This window comes from Lissotriton vulgaris, chromosome 2_2, assembly GCF_964263255.1.
Source record: "Lissotriton vulgaris chromosome 2_2, aLisVul1.2, whole genome shotgun sequence".
NCBI lineage: Eukaryota > Metazoa > Chordata > Amphibia > Caudata > Salamandridae > Lissotriton > Lissotriton vulgaris.
The window spans coordinates 181,385,033-181,409,732 of NC_141688.1; the positions used below are offsets into that span (position 1 = coordinate 181,385,033).

General features: G+C 42.9%; 1 protein-coding gene across 9 annotated transcripts in view; it reads right to left on the reverse strand.

Moving 5' to 3' along the window:
• The window catches only part of ANO5 (anoctamin 5), a 282,489-nt gene that overhangs the window by 59,066 nt on the left and 198,723 nt on the right, over positions 1-24,700 (reverse strand). For all 9 annotated transcript variants that reach the window (XM_086959504.1, XM_086959502.1, XM_086959500.1 and 6 more), the window contains 3 exons: positions 14,547-14,716; positions 13,954-14,051; positions 6,240-6,370 (listed from right to left, as the gene is read on the reverse strand). In XM_086959504.1, coding sequence (XP_086815630.1) covers positions 6,240-6,370; positions 13,954-14,051; positions 14,547-14,716 — 399 coding nt within the window. The remainder of the gene's footprint in view (positions 1-6,239; positions 6,371-13,953; positions 14,052-14,546; positions 14,717-24,700) is intronic.

Sequence of the window (24,700 nt, forward strand, 5' to 3'; positions counted from 1 at the left end):
TTTGGGGATTAGGAAGTATAGAGAGTATACTTCTGTCCCTTGCTGATGTTTTGGAACCTTCTCTATGGCATGCTTTTGTAGCAGTATTAGTACTTCTTGTTTTAACAATGTCAGATGGTCTTGACTCATTGGACGCTGTCTGGGGACGATGTTTGGTGGGGTAGCTGTGAGTTCTAGGCAATAACCATGTTGGATAATTTGTCTCACCCACCTGTCTGATGTGATGTTTTCCCCGACCGGTGTTATATGGTCTGGGGGGAGTTGTATTAAGTCACTGTTTTGGGGTTGGGGAGTTGCGGTTGTTATTATTTCCGATCAAAAGGTTGGTTCAATAAAGATGTTTGTACTTCCTGTTTGAACCCTGAGACCCTAAGCCATGCATGTCTTCTTAGCATGATACTGGTGTTGATGGAACTTGCTGCAGTGTCTGCCGCGTCTAAGGCGCACTTAATGGAAGTGTTGGTTATTACCTTTCCTTCCTGTATAAGCTGATCTGCCCTTTTTTGATGTTCCTTAGGGAGATGTGTGATGAGTTTTTCTAACTCATCATAATACGTTCTATCATAGCGTGCAAGTAGCGCTTGTGTATTAGCTATGCGCCAGCTGTTTGCTGCTTGGGATGCTACTCTTTTGCCCGATGCATCTATTAACTTTGACTCCTTATCAGGAGGTGGGGCTTCTCCTGTAGATAATGAGTTAGCTCTTTTACGAGCGTTTGTAACTACAAGCGAGTCCAGAGGTACCTGTCCTTTGATAAATATTGGGGCCTTTGGGGCTGCCTTATATTTTTTATCAATTCTTGGGTTTAATACCCTAGCCCTCACTGGGTCTTTGAATATGTCTGCTGTGTGACTGAGAAGACCCTTCTGCATAGGTAGAGTGCCTGATGTTCTTTTTGCAGCAGGTAGTGTTTCTAATAGGAAAATCCTCTATTTGAGGTTCTGTATGTAGATCTACCTTATGGTATTTTGCTGCCCTATTAACCAACTGCACAAAACCTGTGTTATCATCAGGTGGTGAAGGTTTTGAGGGGTATAATTCTGGGTCATTATCATCTGACCCTGCCTCATATTTCTCCCAAGGGTCTTCCTCATCTGGGATAGTGTCGTCATCCCCATGAGGTTCTCCCTCCCCTGTATCGCTGTCTACATCCGTTTGAGGTGTAGATGGTCTTGGTGTAGAAGGTGGAGGAATAGCTGGCATAGTGTGAGGAATAGGAGAAGAGGGTGTGTCTCTAGGCCGAGGAGAAAGAGGAGGAGTTGTATTTGTCCCCATTGTTCTCTTTTTAGGAGGAAGAGCTTTGTCATCTAGCTGTTCGTTCTTCCTCTTTTTCGGTGCTTTTGTCACTACTTTGCCAGTATGCGGATCGATAAACAAAGTCTTTTGTTTTGGATCTGTTTGCTGCTCCTGTGTCGGTACCGAAGTTCTTGGTTCCGCAAGGTGCCTTTGCTTCTGACCGTCAATGTTCTGTGTTTTCGGCACCGAGAATCTGCGCGATTCCGATTTTTTCGGTGTCGAGTGAGTCTTCGACGTCGAAGCATGTTTCGGTTTCGACATGGAATGTTTCGATGCCGAGCTTTCCTTTGTATGGAGCTGCGGTGTCGATGTCGATGCCGACCGTTTCTCGGACCCGACATGGTGGGAGGCAGAGAGTTTCGGTATCTGGTTTGGTTCTTCGGTGGTCTGACCGGGCTCGAAGGCGGGGTCGGTACCACACGGGGTCGTTTTTTTGGTAAGGGGATGTCGTCACTCATGGTTTGTTGAACGTCGATTTCCTCGACATCAAACTCGTCCACTTCCGACCCAGACTCTTCTTCATGTTCCTCTTCTTCTTCGAGGTGCTGGTCTTCGAACAGCTCCGGGATTGCCTCCGACTGCATTCTCGAAACCTCGTGTCTTCGAGCTCGACGGTTTCTAATCGTCGACTTGGAGGAGAATGCTGCGCAGGCTTCGCAGACCCTGGATTTGTGTTCAGGTGATAGGCAGAGATTGCACACATCGTGTAGGTCCTTGTGTGGGAACTTCGCACCACACGTTGGACATCTCTTGAATGGAGTCCTTTCCATGGACTCCGGGCTGGACTACGTCGAGAAAGACCTCCCGGTCGTCGACGTAGAAGAAAATGTTTATTGTTGGAGTCGAAACGCGTCGGAACGGAAATGAAATCTCGTTCGATAACAATACTGTCGAATTGGAAAGGGAATACGCGCCGAAATATCACTTCTTTTCGAAGTCGATCTGGAGCACCTCGATCCTCATCCGAACCCGATGGCGGAAAAAAACAATCTAAGGATGGAGCCCATGCCCATGCGCACTAGCACCCAAAGGAGGAGTCATCAATCTACAAAAGACTCTCCAAGAGAAAAACAAGTGCAATCATCCGAGCCCAACACCAGATGGCGATCTATTCATAATGTACCATCTGCAGCCCATATGCCTCGAACATATATATTACATTTTAAAGCGAGGCAAACCTATTATTTGTGGCCTAGTTGGGCCTGCAATTACCATTTAATAAGACTATATATTCAATTGGAAATGCAATCATAATGAGAGGCATTGCTGCGCTACAATCATGAAAGGCAATGACACCAACCTCTCGTTCACATACCACTTAGGTCATGCAGCCAAGCAGATGGCCCGGGCCCTTTTGAGATGCCTTTTTAATGGGCAGCAAGTTAAGATTGATAATGGCATAATAAGCTCTGCCATCCGCCGGTTTGTGAATTGCATCCATGGCCCAAACTCATGACCAACCACTCCTGACACTTGTCGCTTCATGTAGAAGCTACGATTTAGAAAGTAGCACTTGTGTTTGTTGTGTGTTTTCACCCAAAGGCTAGCTAATTTTCTGAGTTTTCTTAATGCAGTTCCATCCAGGCAGTTTCCAGTGGCAGTTCCACTGCTAAGGCGGTAGCGCGTCACACTACTGCCAGGGTCGCAAAGAAAGCAAAAATATAAAGTGATAATAATGGAATGTGATTTTAATTTAATTTTTTCCTTCTGCTGCAGCAGTGCATGAGTGGAAGGGTGGGGCTGCAGGGGATGAGTGGTAGACACTCCTGTGCGCAATGATTGTTTGGTCGGTCATTTTTCGCCACCCAAAACAGTCATGCAAACTCTCCTGTTTTCCATCCAGGCTGCATTACAGCCTGCATAGAGATAATGCTAACCAATACAGCCCCTGGCTGAGCGCCGTGTGATGGCACTCTGGCCAATCACAACGCTCCATTGTGATTGGCTTAGGCGTGGGAGCCTGGCTGCCTGCTTCCTGTTCCCACCAGGAGTCGGACACAGGCGAGAAGATGCGGGATCCTGTGGTGGCGGTGGCAAGGTAATTAACATTTTTGTATTATTATTATTCTTTTTAAGCTGCCCAGAAGATGTCCCCTCCACCTGGCCGGCCACCCCTGGCGGGTACTTTAGTTGGTCTGCCCTTTGCGATACATTCCCTAATATTGCCTCACAAGGGCTGTTCACTTCAAAGTAAGGACGGAAGTGATGGCAAGCAGATTTCAAAGCTCCTCAAGAGTGCCGGCGCAACCCAGTCTCTTATTTTCATTTTGTTTCATTGGGACGCTGCACCAGGTGTATAAGCCTCCTTTTCATTTTTGTGCACAGGGCGGAATCCTGACTCTGTTTGATCAGCAGTGACTTTCCGCCTACTTGGTTGCGTGACCTAATTGGTAAGCATATTTCAACTACCCCACTATAGCTAGAATCCTGATGCTACCTCTTTGATTAGTTCATTTGGTGCACAGCACTCACTAAGTTTAATTGTGCACATTGATGCTTCCTTTATTATGCTCCAGTACAGGTGAATGGTTGTTTGGAGTTTGCTTTTGTTATTACACACCCTTTTCCTGTCCCCTTGTTTATGGTTCTGCATGATGGTGCCTTGGTGTATTAGGTGCATGGTTCACTTATCTGCACACATCAGACTACCTTCTTCTAAATCTCTTCATATATAAAAAATTTGTTTCCACTATATATTTGCTGTGAATGACGGAGTATTTTTGCTTTAAGTTTGAGTGATATGTGTTCCACTTAGCCCTGAAGAAGCCACCAATCAGTCTGAAAAACGTCAACCTGCGCCTTCTAGGATCTATGTCAAACAAGATGAAACTGAGCATTCAAAGTTTGTTTGTAGACCAGCAATTGAGTTATAGCTGTACGTAAATGATTTGTGCACTATTTGAGCTGGTTGATTATTTGGCATTTTTACATAGAGACAGCAATTCTTTGTTGCCTTTCAATAATGGTGTATACTCGCGGTCCCAATGCTCACCTACATTTACATGTTTTTCTTCGATATGTTCAAAACAAGTAAGACTGTATTTCACTAGCCTGTTTTTCAGGATATTGAGGTCTGAACAAATCAGTGTAGGAAGAATGAAACAAATCATCCTGTCAGCAGGGGTTAGTGAAAATAATGGGGCAGTGTGGGATAATTTGGAAGAATTGTATACGACTTTGGCAGCACAATTTCAGAGAAATTGTACTACAAAAGAAAGCATTTAGAAAAATCCATACAAAAGGGAGTTACTTAGTACAAAAGTACTTTCCGCATTGAGGTAACAAATGTCTTTCTTCAAAATCTTAAGCTGAAAGTAGCAAGAAGTGCTGCATTCATTTTGTTGGCCAAGGTTATAGCTAGATAAGTAATCTTGGAACACAAGTATTTGAGTGACATGTACTCTACTTGGTTCCCTACCACAAAGTTTTTTGTTTTTGGAAACTATAGTTATAAGCCTTTAGGTTCCGGTTCACTACTGAACATGTATCATGCAGGACAAAAATGGGTGGCACAAATGTCCCCTCACCATCAAAGTGAAGAAAAGCTATGTGCTGTTAGTTTATGAAAATATTTGGCAGCAATGGTGCCAGATCAGCTTAGTCAGATATTTGGGGAGCCAATCAAATTTAGGGGAACCTTAAAGATATATATTGTTGGCCAACTGTAGCAGCAAGAGTGTAACACTTTGAGATGTACCCAATTAGGAATTATTTAAGTTCTTTAAGTACTTCTTGAACCTTGGGTCTTGCTCTCATTCTTGTTGGTTAAGTGTGAACGAGCAGAAAATGTTGTTCCCCTACCAGTGATACACTGCAATAGGCAGCTGTACGAAGTGTTTGTATAGAGATTAGTTTGTTTCTTCACCTTGGTTTAAACAGTGATTTCTCCATCAACCACTACATGAACACTATAGACATGTTCATCCAGGAAATGGATGAAATGTGATGATTTTTATTAGCCATCCAATTAGATCTTTTAGTGGGATACATGTTCAGATATTTAGGTGCTTGCAGTAATTGGCTTTTTGAACAATGACATATTTAATAAATACATACAAACTCTACATATGAGGAAAAAAACTGAAAAAAGAAAAAGTAGTAATGCCACAGCTGATGCTGTGTATCTAGCTTTTTACCACATTCTTCCAATTGTAGGTTCTTTAGTAGATAACACATGAACCATAAATAAGTGTCTCAGTTCTCAAACATAGCAATATACAATATACATTATATCTGACTAATTAATACCAGAGTGAGGGGGTCCCCTAGCCAAATTAAGCAACAAAAGCAGAGTGACCACAGAATAGAATGACTTTTGCAGACATTTCGAACTCGCCAAATTACGTGGTACCAAAAAACGGTTCAACTTAGACAGAAGATAAAAGTGAGAGTGTATGTCTTGCCTATATTTCCTTGTATTTCGCTTCTTCCAGTGTGAAGATCAGGTCGCAAGCCTAGGACAGTTTTTTTTTCCTTTTTGCAGGCAAGCTCATCACCAAAAGTTTATGATTTCAGCTTAGGGCTCAGTTACTACAGTCATAGCTCATGATGGCATGTTGTATAAAGACCGACCATTCTCCCTAGATGGAAGTCATGGTCACCGTGATGGGGTAAGGAAAATGTCAAGGGAATGTAGCTAAGGTATGGGTTTGGGTAATAGTTTTGTGCAATATAATCATGACAACTATATTTACATTGCTATGAAAGCGGACAACCGTCTGTGGAATTATTAATAAGTAAATGGGAATAAAGCATGGTGGAAATGCCCTAAAAAGCAGAAATGATTAAATCCTGTACAAGTGTCCTAATTCTTTAGGCACAATTTATAGACAGTTAAGGGAATGGCATTGTCAGTTTAGTTATCACTACAATTAATCACAATTAATGCATGTGAAAAAACACTTTAACTGTTTCACTTTGAAGCTACTATACTGTTACCATACCCATCTCCAAGTATTCATAGAAAAGGCCCAAATTCCCAAATGTCTGCAAGTCATAGTCTTGTTCCCATCGGCTATATAAGTTCTCAGGGTGACCTCTGGCTTTCCTTCGCCCCCACCAGTTCCAAATCCAACTGCAAAAAAGAAAATAAGTCATCAAAAATATTGGCTTTACATTTGTCTCTAACTTTTTGAAAAGATCATGGTCTTCCAGTCATTACCATTTGCTAATCATAGGCTTAGGGTTTGAGCAGACAGCCAAATATAGTAAGGAGTATTTTACTTACTCTGTAAGCATCTATTTGTAGTGCGTATTGCTGTAGATTCACATACTATGCTTGCTCTTGCCATCTAGTGTTGGGCCTGGACCCTGCATGCTTTTCCTCAAGGAAGTTTTATGATCGGCATCGTCTCTCCTACATCTCGAGGAGTTGTGCAAGTTCAACAGTACCTTTAACTCATTTTGTTTTCCCGGTTGCTAAATACAGTGTGAGGATATAGTCTGCCTAGTTAGCTTTTGCTGTTTAACATTCTGTATTTGTGTATATTTTTGACACCATCTAATACATGCTGGGAAGGTGGGAGGGTACATGTGAATCTGAAGCACTACACGCCACAAATATAGGCTTAGAGGGTAAGTAACATACTCAATTTGTAGCATGTGTTGGCTGCAGATACACATGCTATGAATAGACTGCATGGTACCCATTGCATGGTGGCTTTAGGCATGCGATGGTGCATTTGTTTGAGATAATATTTGTAGGACTCTTTGTCCAATTAGAGGCTGTTGTCTAGCTTGAATATCCACACATAAGTGTGTGGGTTCACAAATGTTGCTGCTTTTCAAATGCCATGCAGCGAGATATTCACTAGAAAAGCTATAGTTGTGCCTTTTTTCTGTGTTTAATAAGCCCTAGGCACCTTTGGTAGTGTTAGTTTTGCTTTGGCATAAAAAATCTGGATGCATCTGAAAATCCATTGCGTTATTCTGATATAAACAATGTGTTGGACTTGGCCCTTTTTGCATGGTCATCCCTAAACTTTTTGCCTTCCTCCTAGTTTTTTTTTTCTTACTATGGTGTTGGTGGTTTTAGGACTCTGGGCACTTCAGCACTGGTTAGCAGTGCAGAGTGCAAGTGCTCTCTGCCCTCCATAGGCTAACATTGGGACCCCCCCCCCTTATGGGATAACTCCTACATAAAGCAAAATAAGTATGGAATGTTTGGTATGTGTGAAATGGAAATGATAAATGCTGCGCAATGGTGTGCGTAGATTTATTTTCACTACTCTAGGAATGCCACTTTTAGAAGTTAGAAAACTATATAATTGGCAATACTGTAATCCTCAGTAAATAATCTCTACTTCATTGCCATTGGAATTAAACTCAATATGCGAGCAAGACTAATAGTTCAGTCTGAATGAATCACTTTTTATTAGTACATTTGTAGTTCATTTGTTCGTTATAATTCACCATTTTCATATTTATAGGCTGCAACAATAAACATACAAAAAGAACAATTTTGTGATAAAACTACTACACTAACACAAATTCACACTCAGCTATCATCCTCTGTTGATCAACAATCCACTGTCCATTCTCACACTCACACATACACAACTAACACTTTATATACAATTTAATATACAATGGTACATTTAATCATCACCATAGACAACAATATTTCTGTTATGAAACATTTTTTCAATGATGGTATAAGTTTTGGAGATCTTATGGTGCAGAAATAGCGGCCTGCGCGTTTCGAACTCCTGTTTAGTGGGGAGTTCTCATCAGGACCTCACAGCTTAGAATGGACTGTAGCCTAGCTCATAAATGACCCGGCGCAATGCAATTGCCCAGTTCCTTCCTCGTGTGGAGGACTTTTTGTTAGTTCTTCCCCACGGAGGTGGTTCTGGAAACGCTTTCTTCAGAACCTTCGAGTTATAATGCAGCTTCTGTCTCATGCATCATTCCAAAATCGGCATTTCTGTGTGCTGTGTACCTGCCTGCATGTCTGTTTCTAGAAGTGACTGGGCTGGTGAGGAGTGGGTGGCTCCTCTGCTTCTAAGAATGCAAAATCTATGGATTAAGTGTGTACCATTAGTAATAATCAAATCCGTAAGGTACCTCTAGGAAAGAAGTATGACAAGATCTACATTGGTTATAGTTTTGGCAACTCCAACCACATAGCTTTGTCACCCACTGTCCCGCTCTTGGAAAAGAAGGTAGCAATTGTGGGCTCAAAAGACATTTTTCAAAGGTATGCAAGGGGGAAGGAAGAAGGGGACTACCATGTCCAATAGTAAAATGGAAACAACCAAAGTATCTGCTTTTGTGAAGTCTGTGTGTGGATTGGATATGGACATAGAGAAAGGTATAATGTTATCCCTTAATTACCAGGAGTGGGAAAAGGAAGTGGTTAAACCCCTAAGTGCAAAGTTCATGTGCTCAATAGAGAACAAGAACTTATGGCTGACTATTTCGCCGTGGACGATAATAACTGTTGAATATTTTAAGGAGAGGTTTGATGGCATCAAGTGTTTGCATGATTTTGGAATATCTGACATTGTGGCTCAAAGTGTTGATGGGACTGCGATTAAAATAGAATATTTTTATGGTAGTTGTTATTGAGTTTAAGGGTAAAGAGGCTCATATTAAACTTTGTGGCAGAGAGAGGGATAAGTGTTCTAGGGCGGAAGGATAATTGAAAACTAAGGATTATTTTAAACCCATGCAGCAGAGAACCCGTTCTAGCTGTTGGAGTTTTGGATGAAATTGCGATGGTTAATGTTACAGTTTCCTTGTGTATTTTCGGAGAAGTTGGTAAAGCTGCAAAGATATTCCCATCACATCAAACTCAGGAGCGGGGCAAGGCCAGTTAAACAAAAACTGAGAGGAGTACCTATAAATGTATAACAAGAGCTCAATCATGTATTTAACAATATTTTGGATGGGAGGGATAGAGTCTTCAGAGTGGGTGTCTCCACATCAATGAGGTGGTTAGTATATTAGAAGGGGCAGCTGTATTTTCTACACTAGATTTACATTCAGCATATCACCAAGTTGGATTCAGCATTGAATCTAGGTCATTGACTGCTTTCATAACTCCTATGGGATTGTTCCAATTCAAGAGGATTTCGTTTAAACTAGCTGCGACGGCAACAGTTTTTCAGCGGGCAATATTTCACATATTCAAGGGCATAGAAGATTTTGTCAAGTGCCTTCAAGATGACATTTTGATTTTCTCAAAAAACAAGCAGGAGCATTTGGAACATTTGAAGAATGAGTGTGTAAAGTTGGGTAAGCAGGAGTTAACTTTGAAGGAAGATAAATGTCAATTATTCAAGGAATCTATGTAGTATTTGGACTGCACCTTATCCAAGTATACAGTTTGCCAAAACAGTCATTGGTGGATGCCACTGTTAGTGCCCCTGCGCCGACTAACGAAAAAAGTTGCTCTCATTTTCCGGACCACGTGAATACTATAGTAAATTTATGAAGGATTTTGCAACTAAAATGGAACCTCAGAGAACACTTGAAAGAATGTAGAGATTAAATGGTCTGATAGACAACAACAAGCTTTTGAACTAGTGAAATCAGAGATTGTGAAAGGTCCCATACTTAAGCAATTCTGTCTTATGAAAGTTCAAGTTCAAGTTTACCATTTGTATAGCGCACTACTCACCCAGAGGGTCTCAAGGCGCTTGAGGGAGGGGGGTACTTTACTTTTTGAATATCCAGGTTTTTAGTTGTTTTCTGAAGGAGAGGTGGTTCTGTGTAAGGCTGAGGTGGGTGGGGAGAGAATTCCAGGATTTGGCCGCTAAGTAGGAGAAGGATCTTCCCCCCCATGGTGGAGGGTATAGCGGCGAGGGCTTGATTTGATGATCGTAGTTGGCTGGTGGGGGTGTAAAAGGACAGGCGCGTGTTGAGGCATTCGGGTCCTAGGTCGTAGAGGGCTATGTGTGCGTGGGTGAGGAGACGGAACATTATTCTCTTGTTGACGGGGAGCCAGTGGAGGTCTTTCAGGTGACCGGAAATGTGAGCTTGGCGGGGGATGTCTACGATGAGTCTGGCTGATGCGTTTTGGATGCGTTGGAGTTTTTTCTGTAGTTTGGCTGTAGTTCCGGCGTAAAGGGTGTTTGCGTAGTCCAGTCGGCTTGAGACCAGTGCGTGGGTGACCGTCTTTCTTGTTTCGGTGGAGATCCAGCAGAAGATTTTTTTGAGCATGCGTAGGATGTTGAAGCATGATGATGAGACGGCGTTGACTTGTAGAGTTTATCATTACTGTTGATGCCAGTGTTAATGGAGTGGGAAGTGCGTTGTGGCAGAAGTGTGGAAACAAAGAGGTGAATGTAGCTTTTGTATCAAGAACTCTTAGTGAAACTGAACGTAGATATGCAGTAATAGAAAGGAAGCTTTTGGCATGCGTGTGGACTGTAGAACACTTCAGGATTTGGGTGATTGTTTTACCCTTAAGACAGACCATAATCCAGTGGTCTGAGTAATATCTCTCTGTGGAGGGGGGTGTTGTGCCACCACACATTACCAGGCTTATGTCTAAACTTCAAGAGTACAACTACAAAATTGAATATGTACCAAGGAAGAAACACTTTACTGCTGATTGTCTCTTAAGGCTTCCTAGAGACAGTGGGGAAGAAAGTAAAAGAGAGGAGGAGACAAAGGTAGTTGCCAGAATTTCTGATGCCATATACCTAAGGAGTTTGAGGGTGTTGAGTAGATGTGGAAAACTGCATTGAAGGAGGATTTGTTACTTTTGAAAGTGTGGGAATATGTAAAGGAAGGCTCGCCTAGAAAGTGGGAATTTCAACTGAACTATATCCTTTCTGGGGAGTATCTGAGGAGCTTGAAATTGAAGGAGAGATGTTATTTAGGAGTGGAAGATTTGTACCACAGTGGGTTTACATGATCGCATTTTGAAATTGGCCCATGAAGGGCACTTAGGAAGGTCATCCATTAAGAGATTCATCAGAACTACCTTTTGGTGGCCAGGGTTGGAAAGACTGGTGGATATGGTTATAGGGGAGGGTGATTTGTGCATTGACCCGGACAGAATGCTCATAGTGGCGCCGGCTCCTTTATGTTCAGTTGAGTGACCCGAGTTTCCTTGGCAGAAAGTGGGTTTCAACATCTCGAGGCCTTTTAATTTTTTACACTAGGAGTGTAGATTTGCCATGAGTGTGGTGTATTACTTTTCTAAGTAGCCAGAGGTTAAATTTGCATCCCATGTCACCACTGTTATTGAATTCTTCAAAGAACTTTTTGCTAGGGAAAGTATGCCCGAAGTTCTTTTCACTGATAATGGGGTGCAACTTAAGTCACAGGAGATGGGTGAGTTTCTCTGATTTTGTTATGTGCACCATGTGACTACTGTTCTTTATGAACCTAGCAGAAATGGTCAATGGAGCATTTTAACCACCTTATCGCAGAGTATCTTGTTGCATGTGATTTTTATGATGACTGGAAAGAAACTTAGAGAGAAATTATGGTTGTGTCGTATCACGCTGCATGCTACTGCTGAAGTTGAGCCTTTCGATTTGCTTTACGGTAGGGTTCCTGTAACGAAGCGGTGTCCTTGGTGGGTCAAAAGGACGCAGTTAGACAAGGATGGAGTTGGACATGGAGGAAGTTGCAGTAAAGGTAGTAAGGAAGCAAGAAAAGGTTAAACTGGCACATGATAGCAAATGGAAAACGAAAGTACCCGACTTTGAAGTTGGTGTCTGGGTGCGCAGGCCAGGTGTGTCTAAGAATGAACCCAGATTTGGACATTGCATGAGAGTAGTCAGGGTCAATAAGAAAAGTAAGGCCACTCAGGGTGGAAAGTTTGGACTATCAGATGGATGGCTAAGTGTAAGAATGGAGCAGAGGTGTGGTTTGTGTGAAAGTGCTTATGAAAGGTGCACACAGCCAAGCAGTGGAATGCGCTGCCTCTGAAACTTAGAACGGAACCTAACCATCTCCGTTTCAGAAAATCACTCAAAACCCTTCTTTTTCCCAAACCCTCCTAATCTCCTGTTCTGTGCCCCCGTCTGACTACTAGGTATAGCGCTGAGATACTCCCGGGTGATTACGCGCTCTATAAAAACCTTAAATAAATAATAAATAAATAAAATGAGGTTCTTGAAAGTGTGGCCTCAAGAATCAAATAGGGTAATCGTTTTAGGAAGTCTCCTGGAAAGCTTAAGGATTTTATTAAGTGTGCTATTTTTGTTGAGGGTTGTATGGTGTGTGTATGTTGCGTTGTAGTTGTGTGTTTGTTATTTGTTTGTCAGGGGTATGTGTGTTATATGTGTTTTTATTACCTAACATTGCATCTCTTTGAGAGCCTTGTTATTTTCTGAATGTATTGTTTAGCAGCATTGTTCTGCACCTAGAATGAGGGGCATTTGGGAGTGGACTGCCTTGACTGAAGGCATGTCTTGTGCTCTCTCTGCAATAAATCTTCTTGGAATAACTTTCGGATTCTTTGAATTTATTACACCACTGTTCCATCTAAGGTGGGCGCCTCGGCGGCCGTGCACACATCAATAAATCCTGTGCCGGGGAGGGGGATAAAACTGTGATGCACAGTTCTAAACAGAAACAAAAACAAACCAGGCTAATTAAACCTGAAAAACAAACATTTGCATCTGTGTATGGGGTGATCTTCATCATGTTTAGCGGCATTCAACTTTTATTGCCAAATAATCAGAACACAGACAAATGCTGACAAGTACGATGGAGATCCCCCAATCACAGACTGAAATGGTTGCTTTTAAATATTTTCAGGTCTCAGCTTTTAAAGGGGCTCTACCCGTTAATTTGTTAGCTTGCTCACCTGTACAAAACTTTGGGGTTTAATGACATCTCATGATAAAATAAATTTAAAAAACTATATGGAAATCTCACTGTAGCGTGCAGTGACGTTGAAAGAAATCCGCAAGTTCTGGCAGACCTCCCTGTGAATACAGTAAGGATTCTTGCAGCCGCCTTTAACAAAAATGTCATTCTTGGTCTTCTAATCTGTTAGCAATAAAATACAAAGTATGGCATTTTTGGAAAAGGCGACAGCAAAATTCATGTAGTGTACTTGTGTTTGCATGGTCTCCTTCTCTCTCAAACTGATTATTCATTTTGTGGAATACATTCCATACCTCAGACTTAACATATGACCTGTACTCATTTAGTGCTTATTCTGAATTAAAATCATAATGGTGTACAAACATCTGATAAGAACTGCCCAAATTATGTTCTCACCATATGGGTACGTTCCAAAACCCATTTTGTACTAAAGGGACTAAAATGCAGCTTTAGCATCACCTACATCTTTGCAAGAACACCACTTCTCATGACACAGCCATGAGCAAAAGGCTTGCTTGCTAGGTAAATCTCTCTCAAGAGTGCCAAAACACATCATGAAGAACAGTGAGATTATAGAAGCAAAACACATTTCTTAGAACCCTACTGTATTGCTTTGGTGCTACAAGACCTATGCACATGGCATTTTGAAAGATTATCCCATCCACCAAAACATGTTATGTTTATGGAAACAACATTGAATTAAGCAAACTTAACGTTTTGCCTATATAACCAAGCACAATGAAGATTGCATAAAATGACTGGCTCAGATTACAATTTTCTATATCAAATGAAGCGAAGTGAGGTTAGTGTGACATAGTCCTTCATTTGGGCTCAAAGTATAATCTTTGCAGTACTACTTACGGAACAAAGGCCTCTTGGATGTTACCCCATATCTGCTTTCCAGCCATGACAATAGTGAGCTGTGTTGTCAATTCTATGAGACAACCTGCTGGATCACACTAAGAGAAAAAATGTGTTGTTAATAAATGAGACACACACAGGAACATAAAGTTTTATACTTAATGCACTGTTTTTTTTAAACGAGGCAATCACACTAGGAAAACCCTGCACACTAACTAGGTACTTAATGAAGTCAAGTATGTACTATGGGCAAATATAGCATAGTGTTAACTAGCACAGAAAGCATACAGCTCAAAAAATACTTCATGGAGAATTAACGAAGTGGACCAGCCTTCATGTTTACGTATGATTTTGTACTGAGCTCCAATTATATCCATTCCAAAAGTAGAATATATTTATACACAGATACAATCAACATGGTTTTACACACTAACCAACATAACATTTTGATATGAAGTTACTAGGTGAGAATTAACACAATGGAGGAACTATAATAAACAATTGTCGGATTACACAATAAGACAAGAGAGTAATATATGTTACTTGAATGAGGCGACAAGTGTCAACAACACTTATTACATCTGCTACATTACCTCTTCATTTCGCCACTGATTGAAGAGATAGGTGTAGTTTCCAGGATAACCAGCGAACTTTCCTTTAAAAAAGGCTACATAGAAACAGGAGGAGTAGTAGTTCACAAACTGAAACAGGAACATTTTCATTGTAAGTCTGTTTTCATACTCCAGGTGAGTTCTTGGGACTTCTGTAAATACAAAATGCACACTACTTGTAAATGTTAATTAAATGAAAAATTGCAATATTTTCATGAAAAATATTAACATTCCCATAAGTTCCAAGACTTCTAGAATCTGCTTTAACTTGTGAATATTTAACAAATATTCTGACAACGCAATATATACAAGCTACATACCTGGAAACAGCCACATTAAGCAAAGGCTCTTGGCTTAGAATTGCTGCATGCTACATCTGTGCCTTAGCCACAGGCCCCTAAAATTTAGGGAGCTATTTTGAGCAGCTCGTTCAAAGTGCAGTATGACAGATGATTGTACTTTCTAAACATCTATGCAAATTTCAACCTCATTGATTTTTTTCCCTGAGAGTATCCAAGCTTCATTAATTTGTTAAGGTCTCAAAAGACTCTATCCACATGGTTTGAGCCAAAAGAAAGGGACATAGCTTTCTTTACGATCATAACAGTGAAATATAAAAAAAACTTCCAAATAATCTTCTAATGCTCAACTAAATGAAGGAAAAAAATAAAATCAAAAAGGTAATTAGAGAATGTCATCCACAGCCTGAATAGCACATCAATTTTAAAAGGGACAAGAATTAAGGTCGAAGGTAAAGGCTGTTTGATGGCAGCAGTGAATGAAATTTACAGAGATTTAGAAAAAGCTTTACAAACTCAGCTTTACACTGCACAAAGTTTTTTAACTAAAAAGCCTCATACAGTAGAGTAAAGTTTAGCATCAAGTAAACCTTGGGTGGAAAAAAGTAGAAAAAAACTACAAATACATAATGAATTAATGATCAACATGAAGTCTCCACATTGCAATACAGTTTATTTTCCATTTGTACTGTCACCCAAGATGTCCTCCATTCTCCTTAGTATTATATACATAAACACATAAGTCTTATAAAATGATTTATGTTGTTGTTACTTATAATTATATTCAGAGGCTTACAAAATGTTGAGGGGGCACTTGAATGTACATTTACGTTCAAATCAGACATCTCAGACAGCACAATGGATTCCAGATAAGCCCCCTTACTCATGCTTAGCAGTATACACTGTGTGAGTAATGTCTATATCTCCATTGAGGTGTGAGCTAAATCTTATGCAAATTGCTCTTTTGCTATACATGGTGTTATAATGTATTGTTATTCCTAGCTTCTTTGATTAGCTAGTATTATTTACAACGTACACATTACACACGTATGCTTTACTGATGTACAAATGATATATGTTGTCACCCTACTTGTAACAAGCAAAAATCAGGAAAACATAATGAATTAGCGGACCTCGCAAAGAAAATCTCACATTGCAGTTCTCCTAGGCAAGAGTACACAGTATGCAAATAGGGCATGAAACTCTGTCCATGGATAGAGAGGACTGAAGTATCATGGAGGATGTGGTGACTCCAAGGACATCTGGCATCCTGCAGTTTGCAGGGGGTATTTGTACCTGCAATGTGAAGTTGGCGCAAGAGGATTAGAACACTCTACCTGAAGACCAGATAGGATTACGGATTTTTGTAGGCACTGGAAAATTAAGTGATATACCCAAAATCATAGGATGTTGAGTCAACCCTGGGGCTCGAACTTGGTTCCCAAATGGATGGCTATGGGGACCGTCACCTCCAAGGTCTAGTTCCTGCTACCTCCTGAGGTACCCACCGTCCAGAGGTAGTTGGTTTGTTTTTGCTTGTTGGAGCGGCCACTCCCACCAAACAAAAGCACACATAACTCTGGTTTGCAGATAGTGGAGTTGTCATCTGTTTCTCTCCAGCACATATGTGTGCAAAGAAAGAGATGAAAGGGAAATGCTACTTACCCAGTATGCATCTGTTCTGGGTATGTAGAGCTGTAGAATCTCATGCTTAGGAATATATCGTCATCTAGTGTAGAGTCTGGATGTTTGCACTTTGTTTTTCTTCATAGAAGTCTTCCTAGTCACGAGGTAGGTGACTCCTCCTTCCGGTGATAGTGCGCATGGTCATAAACTCAATCTTCAAATTGTCTTCCCACAGAGGGGGAGAGAATGGAATAGTAGTAACGAATAGAGATGTCCATGTGTATGTGTAAATAGAAACAAGAGAACTACAGCAGCTACAGGTACCAGGGGAGGTGGGTGGACACATTACATTCTACAGCTCTACATGCCAAGAACAGATGCATACTGGGTAAGTAGCATTTTCCGTTCAAGGCATGTGAGCTGTAGATCACATGCTTATGCATAGACTATACAGCAGTCTCCCCTAAGCGGTGGCTATCCTGTAACTGATGGAGTTGTTGGAAACAGTGTTTTAAGTACTGCTTGGCCCACATTAGCTTGTCTGGCTAACACATCTACACAATATTGCTTGGTGAACGTGTGTGGTGTGGACCATGTTGAAGCTTTGCAGATGTCAGTGATAGGGATGTTCCTTAAGAAAGCGATAGTAGTCCCTAGTTTACGAGTTGAATGTGCTCTAGGGGGTACCATTAGAGTCCTTTTAGCTTTTGTATAGCAAATCTGAATACATTTAACAATCCACCTAGCAACACCTGATTTGGATATAGAATTGCCCTTGTGCTGTGGTGCAAAATCGACAGAGTGGTTTGGTCTTACGAAAAGATGTTGTTCTTTCAGTGTAATACAACAGTGCTCTACTAACATCTAATGTGTGTAAAGCTTGTTCTGCAACGGAGTTTGGTTGAGGGAAGAAAACAGGTAATTACACTGACTGATTTATGTGCAATGCAGATACTACCTTAGGTAGTAATTTGATATTGGTACATAGTACCACTTTATCTTTGTGTAGCTGGAAAAAAGGTTCTTCTATGGTTAGTGCCTGAAGTTTACCTACTCTACTCAATGAAGTGATTCCAATAAGGAAAGCGGTTTTCCAAGTGAGAAACTGTAGTTCACATTTGTGCATGGGTTCAAATGGTGGGCCCATTAACCTTGTGAGGACAAAATTAAGGTTCCACACTGGGGCAGGTTTAAGTCTTGGTGGTATGACACTTTTTAGTCCTTCCTTAAATGCTTGGATTATAGGCACTCTAAAGAGTGATATGTTGCCTATTTTGAAGATATGCTGCAATTGCAGCGAGATGCAGTCTGATGGACGTATAGGCCAACGATGACTGCTGCAAATGTAACAGGAAGCAGAGAATGTTTTGTATGGAAGCATTTAGAAGGTTGAAATTGTTATTGCAATAGACAACAGATCACTTCCAGTTGGCTCTGTAGCAGGCACTTGTGGTAGGCCTTCTGGCCTCCTTAATAATGTTCATACAGTCTGGTGGTAGGTTCAGTTAACCAAACTCTATGACTTCAGGAGCCAGATCACGAGGTTCAGTTATTTGCGATCTGGGTGTTTGATTTCTCCATGGCTCTGTGTGATGAGCCTGGGAGTTAAACGTCATTTTTGATGTGACACCAGAGAGAGTTCCAACAGGGTTGTGAACCAGGGTTGACAGATGTTTGCCAGAGTTTCAGAACCACTAATGGAATGAGTGGGAGGCGGAAAAGCATAAACAAATATCCATGACCAGTTCATCCATAGAGCATTGCCTTTGGATAATGGGTGTGAATACCTGGAGGCGAAGCACTGGCATTTTGCAAACAGATCTATGTGAGATTGCCATTCGCTCTAAATGATCGATGTAGAGCAACCTCAGCTGGTGGATCCACAGATCTTGTACTGTGTGTTGTTGAAGATGAGCTACCTAGCTAGTAAGGAACGCATCCGCTGTAAAAAAAAACAGTCTGTGGAACCAGGTCTATGAACCTGTTTGACAGATTATGTGTGTTCCACCACTGCAGAGAGCAAAAAGTACGGCTGCTTACCAACACTAGATCGGTTAATAGTCCGTAGGACTGGTTCCACTGACTGGCTAAGCATTCTTGAAGTGGACGCATGTGCAGCCTGGCATGGGGAACGATCATGATACAAGATGCCATCCTTCCCAACAGCTGCATAAAAGCTCGAGCTGGAGCTGACGGATTGGCTAGAAATTGGAGAAATAATGCCTGAATGTTTCGAATTCTGGCTGCGTTGGGAAATGCCAGAGATCTTTGAGTATCTAAAGTGGCTCCTAGGTAGTTCTGAGTTATGGCTGGCTGAAGATGAAATTTTAACACATTGATTGTAAACCCCAGTTGGAGAAGTAACAATGGTAACGGTAGTATGCTTGCAACATTGTCGATACGTGCCGGCTTTGATGAGCCAAATCGACCAGGTATGGGAAGACATGGATGCTTTGTCTTCTCAGATGAGCAGCTACTAAAGCCAGACACTTTGTGAATACTCAGGGGGCAGTGGTAACTCCGAATGAGAGTACCTTGATTTGGTAATGTTGACCTGCTACCACAAACCTGAGAAATGTGCAGTGAGCCGGCTGGATTGGAATATGAAAGTAGGCATCGTTTAAGTCTGGAGTAGACAGAAAGTTGCCCTTTTGCAAGAGAGGTAGTACCTGTACATGTGTTACCATGTGGAAATGGTCTGAATATGTAAAAATGCAGGTCTCTGACATCTAATATTGGTCTGAGAGAGCTGTCCTTTTTGGGAATTAGGAAGAAAAAGGAATACACACCTGACCCTTGATGTTGTAGTGGTACGGGATCTATTGCTCCTTTTAGTAGTAGGGACTATCTCTTGTTTATGGAGGTGTAGGTGATCCGGTGAAAGTCGGTGTGACTTTGGGGTGAATGTTTGGAGGAGTGTTGATGAACTCTAGGTAGTAACCAGAATAGATAATATGTAGAACCAACTTATCTATTGTTATTGACTGCCACTTTGGTAGGAAATGTGACAGTCTTGCCCCAACAGGTATTAAATGGTCGGGGGGGGAACTATGGGCACGTCACTGCTTTGTATTGGAGGGGGAGGTACGTGAACCTCTACCACTGCCTTTGTTCCCTCTGTAATTCCCTCTGAAGTAATTGTTAGAGCCTGAGGGTTGGTTATTGCCCTTATAGGTGGACGCTGTTTCTGAGGAAGTACTTTTGGACCCTGCCGATGGAAACAGCGCCGAAAGGAAACACGGCCTTCTCCCATAGATTTAGTACTTCAGTAGATTCTTCTCAAGTGAAGAATCCACCACTGGCCCAAAAAGGTGTTTTTTATTAAAGGGAATGTTCAATATGGAGGCCTGAACCTCAAGATTGAACACGGATATGCGTAGCCAGGCATGCCTTCTTAAAAGGACACTAGTGTTTACTGCTCTGGCAGATGTGTCAGCAACATCAAGGGCACACCTAATTTGGTTGTTCGAAATTAATTGTCCCTCCTCAAGGGATTCCTTATGGAACTGGACCCCATTGTAATTGCATAGCAATTCAATATAGCCTACACTGTCGCCAGGTAGAGAGGGCCTGGTAGGATATAGGTCAGGATCATTGTCTGTGAGCGAGTCAGTCTTGTTGTCATCCCACTCATCTATACGCCTTGGCTAGCCATCGTCATTATTATTATCCCCATCACCCTGGTTTTCAGGTGTAAGTGGTGGTGCTCAGGTGAAGTTGGCACAGGTAGAGACTGTGGCGAAGGTGGTGGAGGAAGAGGAGGAGGAGGGGAAGGGCTTGTTACAATATTTCTCTTTTTCAATGGAATATGATATTCCTCTTCGGTATTAACCCTCTCTTTAGTGCACCTTTAGTAGTAATGTGTCCAGTTTTTGGGATGTATGACCAATATTTTCAGTTTTGGGTCCGGTTTTTGGAGCGGATCACCAAAACTGAATTTTAGGTGATTTTGGTGCATCAGTCTGTTTCAGTGCCGAAGGTTTCGGTGCCAACGGCTTCAGGTTTGTTATTTTCGCACCAGAGGTGGTTTTCGGCGCCATGTGGTGTGGTTTGCAGTCAGACTTGGTCTTCGATCCTGAAGGTTTTGGCTCAGAACCCGACTGACTTCGGGTTTTTCGGTGACAGAAGGCTTTTTGGTAGGCGTCGGTTCTGAGCCAAAAGGTGTGGCGTCAGAAGTGTGGTCTCTGTGCCGACCGTGGCCAGAGGGCGTGGGTTGGTCTGGAGCCTTCTCTTTCGGTTGACTTGGGATTTGGGGCAAGGTAGGGATTGTACTCGCAGTACGTTGTCCATGCGAGATTTCTTCATCCTGGTCAGAGCCGTGGTTAGAAAGGGATATCTGTTCCTGTTCCTCCCTGGCTCCAATAACGTCGCTGGCTTCTTCATAAGAATCAGGTCCGAAGAGGTTTGGAATGGAGCCTATGTTGGCTCTGCATGAAGCGTCATCGAGCCCGACGGTCGCGAAGGGTCTTTTTAGAGCAGAAAGCGTTGGCATGTGTTGCAGTCCTGTTCACTGTGTTCCGGTGACAAACACAGGTTGCACACTTCGTGTAAGTCAGTGAACAGGTATTTTGCGTGGCACCGAGGACAGAAATTAAAGGGAGTTTATTCCATCGACTGCAAGTCAAACCGGGGTCTAGGCCCGACGGCCTACCACCAGGTCATCGATCGAAATAGGGTTTTTATCAATACACACGAGAATGCAATCGGAAACAATACCATTGAGGGCGAGTGTTCTACACACCGAGAGAAACTGAAAGTTCGGCGTCAAACCAGAGCGCAGCGAGTAACATCAGCACAGGATGGCCGAAAAAAAACTGAAGATGTAGTCGTTGACCATGCGCACTATCACCGAAAGGTGGAGTCACCTACCTCGTGACTAGGAAGACTTCTTCGAAGAATAACACAATGCAAAAATCCGTGCCCAACACTAGATGGCGATCTCTGCATAAGCTTGTGATCTACAGCTCAAATGCCTCAAACGCATTGTTCTGCCAGACATGGTGCTTCCTTTCAGCATCCCGCTGTCTATCACAGCAATGCTGGCTACCACAGAAGGCGCGAAGCGGCAGGGATCGCAAGTATCTTAAGGCACCCCGCAACGCCAACCATAGGTCACTGGGTGCCCCTTAGACACTCAGAATAGACAGGCAAGACTGCAGGGCAGGTAGTGCCCAGGGACGAAATTAGCCTAGGGAGAGGGACCTGAGGCCCCCTCTACATAGTGTAATGACCAGGCCCTGTGGCCGAAATAGTCAACCCTAGATGGCGATCTCTGCATAAGCTTATGATCTACAGCTCAAATGCCTCAAACACATTGTTCTGCCAGACATGGTGCTGCCTTTCAGTATCCCGCTGTCTATCACAGCAATGCTGGCTACCACAGAAGGCGGGAAGCGGCAGGGATCGCAAGCACCTTAAGGCACCCCGTGACCCCAACCATAGGTCACTGGGGGCCCCAGAGATACTCAGAATAGACAGGCAAGACTGCAGGGCAGGTAGTGCCCAGGGAGGAAATTAGCCTAGGGAGAGGGACCTGAGGCCCCCCTCTACATAGTGTAATGACTAGGCCCTGTGGCCGAAATTGTCAACACTAGATGGCGCTCTCTGCATAAGCTTGTGATCTACAGCTCAAATGCCTCAAACACATTGTTCTGCCAGACATGGTGCTTCCTTTCAGCATCCCGCTGTCTATCACAGCAATGCTGGCTACCACAGAAGGCGTGAAGCGGCAGGGATCGCAAGTACCTTAAGGCTCCCCGTGACCCCAACCATAGGTCACTGGGGGCCCCAGAGACACTCAGAATAGACAGGCAAGACTGCAGGGCAGGTAGTTCCAAGGGACAAAATCAGCCTAGGGAGAGGGACCTGAGGCCCCCCTCTACATAGTGTAATGACCAGGCCCCGTGGCCGAAATGGTCAGGGAAGAGGGGGTGTACACAGCCCGCTCCCCATTACAAAAATAAGGTATTTTTTTATTTTGAAATGCTGCCCAGGTGGAAGTTGACGGAGGCCTTGTCCCCTTTCTCAACCATTTTGCAAAGGAGCCTCCTGGCACACATCTTGCTGGGGGATGAAGTCCCCTTGGCTGGTGGGGGGCCTTTGAGGCCAACAACCCCACCCTTCCTGTTAACTCCAGTAAGTCTTACATAGCAGGATTGCCGAGAGTTTGTGGGTGGCTCTGTTCCCTTTGTTCACCACTCTGCAAACGCCTAGTGCACCTAGTGATGAAGTTCCAAGAATCCCTCCTGTTATCTCCAGTAAATCCCATACAAAAGGATTGCCAAGAGTTAGTCAGAGGTCCCACCCCCTTTCTCCACCACTCTGCAAACGTGCCCCCTGGCGCGCTACTTGTTGGGGGCTGAAGTCCCCTTGGACGTTGAGGGTCCTCGGGGCCAAGAACTCCTCCTGTTACCTACAGTAAGTTCCACCCAGCTGTATTGCTGGGAGCATGTGGGTGGCCTGCCCTCTTTCTCCACTAGCTAGGAAATCGAATTAAAAAGACCTTAGAAATTCACTGAAAACAAAGTTTATAGGGACGTTATAGTTTGGTGATAGAATTTAAAAAACCTTAGAAATTTCATGAAAAATAAACAAAGGTATAGTTAAGCTTACATTTCAAGCAAATAAACCGGAGAAATTTAAAAGTTATATTTACATGAGCTAAATATAAATTACGCCTCTGCAAAGCACTTGCTTAGGACCTCAGACTTACATCACTAATGACATGGTCAGTGACATTACTCATGACATCACTGATGACATCTGAAATGACATCATCCACAGTCCCAGTCACACACCCAGTTACACCCCATACAACATCTCAATCACTCACTCCCACACAACCAATGGAATTTCCATACAAACAGTGACATGCCTACTCACTGATCCATAGAGCCACTAACACATCAACCCACCCATACAGCCACTAACAGAACCGCTAACTCACATATAAAGCCACTCATGCACCTATTCACTGACGAATACAACCACTCACACATCCACTCTTATAGACAAACAATTGCACACCCACTCATTAACCCATACAGCTATACTCCTAGTGAATCAGTCATCCATACAGATACTTACATACCTACTCTCCCATGTCATCACACACGCCCATTCATACATCCATCCATATAGTTACTCATCTACCCTGTTACTGACCACCCAGACATGTATGTACCTGCTCAGTCACAGAGTCAGTTACTCATGCACCCTCTCATTCATCATTTACAGCCACTGACACAGCCACTCACTTATGCATACAAAAACTCACACAGCCACTTACTCATGTATACAGTCTACCACATACCCACTCGCTCTTGTATACACCACTTACACACCCACTCACTCACCCATACAGGCACTGCCAACGCTCATTACCTGAGTATACATGTTTAACACTGAGTACCTTTTAAAACACACTCAAAATCACTGGATGAAGTCATCAGTATTGTCATTTCAGATGTCATCAGTGAGTAATGTAATATGGGAGTTCATAAGCAGTGCATTGTGGGTCCTTAGTTAGAGTTATCTCAGCTAACCATAACGGCTGAATTTCTCTGGTTTTGTATGAGTGAAATGTAAGCCTAACTATACTGTACCTATAACCTTTGAGATAAGATAGATAGGATCGATAGATAGATACAGTCCTGATGAGACCTGAGATGCTCTCAATGACCAAGCAAGTCAACGGAGTCTCCTCCTCCTGCTTCAACACCCTACGCATGCTTCGCAAGATGTACAGATGGAACCTGACCGATACAAGAAAGACAGTCACAGCAGCAACCTCAACTACGGAAATGCCCTCTTCACGAGAGCCCCGACCAAGCTCATCAAATCGACTACAACACATCCCAAAACGCCTCGGCAAGACTTATCCTCAATGTACCACGACACAGCCACATCACCCCCCCACCTGACAAACCTGCACTGGCTCCCCATCAATAAGAGGATATCCTTCAAGCTCCTCATTCACACACACAAGGCATTCCACAAGACTGGCCCAGCCTACCGCAACAGACGGCTCTCCTTCTAAACCCCCAACCGCCAGCTACGCTGCGCCGACCTCTCACTCGCAACTGTCCCGCGCATCCGAAGAACAACCACCGGCGGGAGATCCTTCTCCCACCTCGCCGCGAAGACATGGAACACCCTCCCAATGAGTCTACGACAGACCCAAGACCTGCTGACCTTCAGGAGGAAACTAAA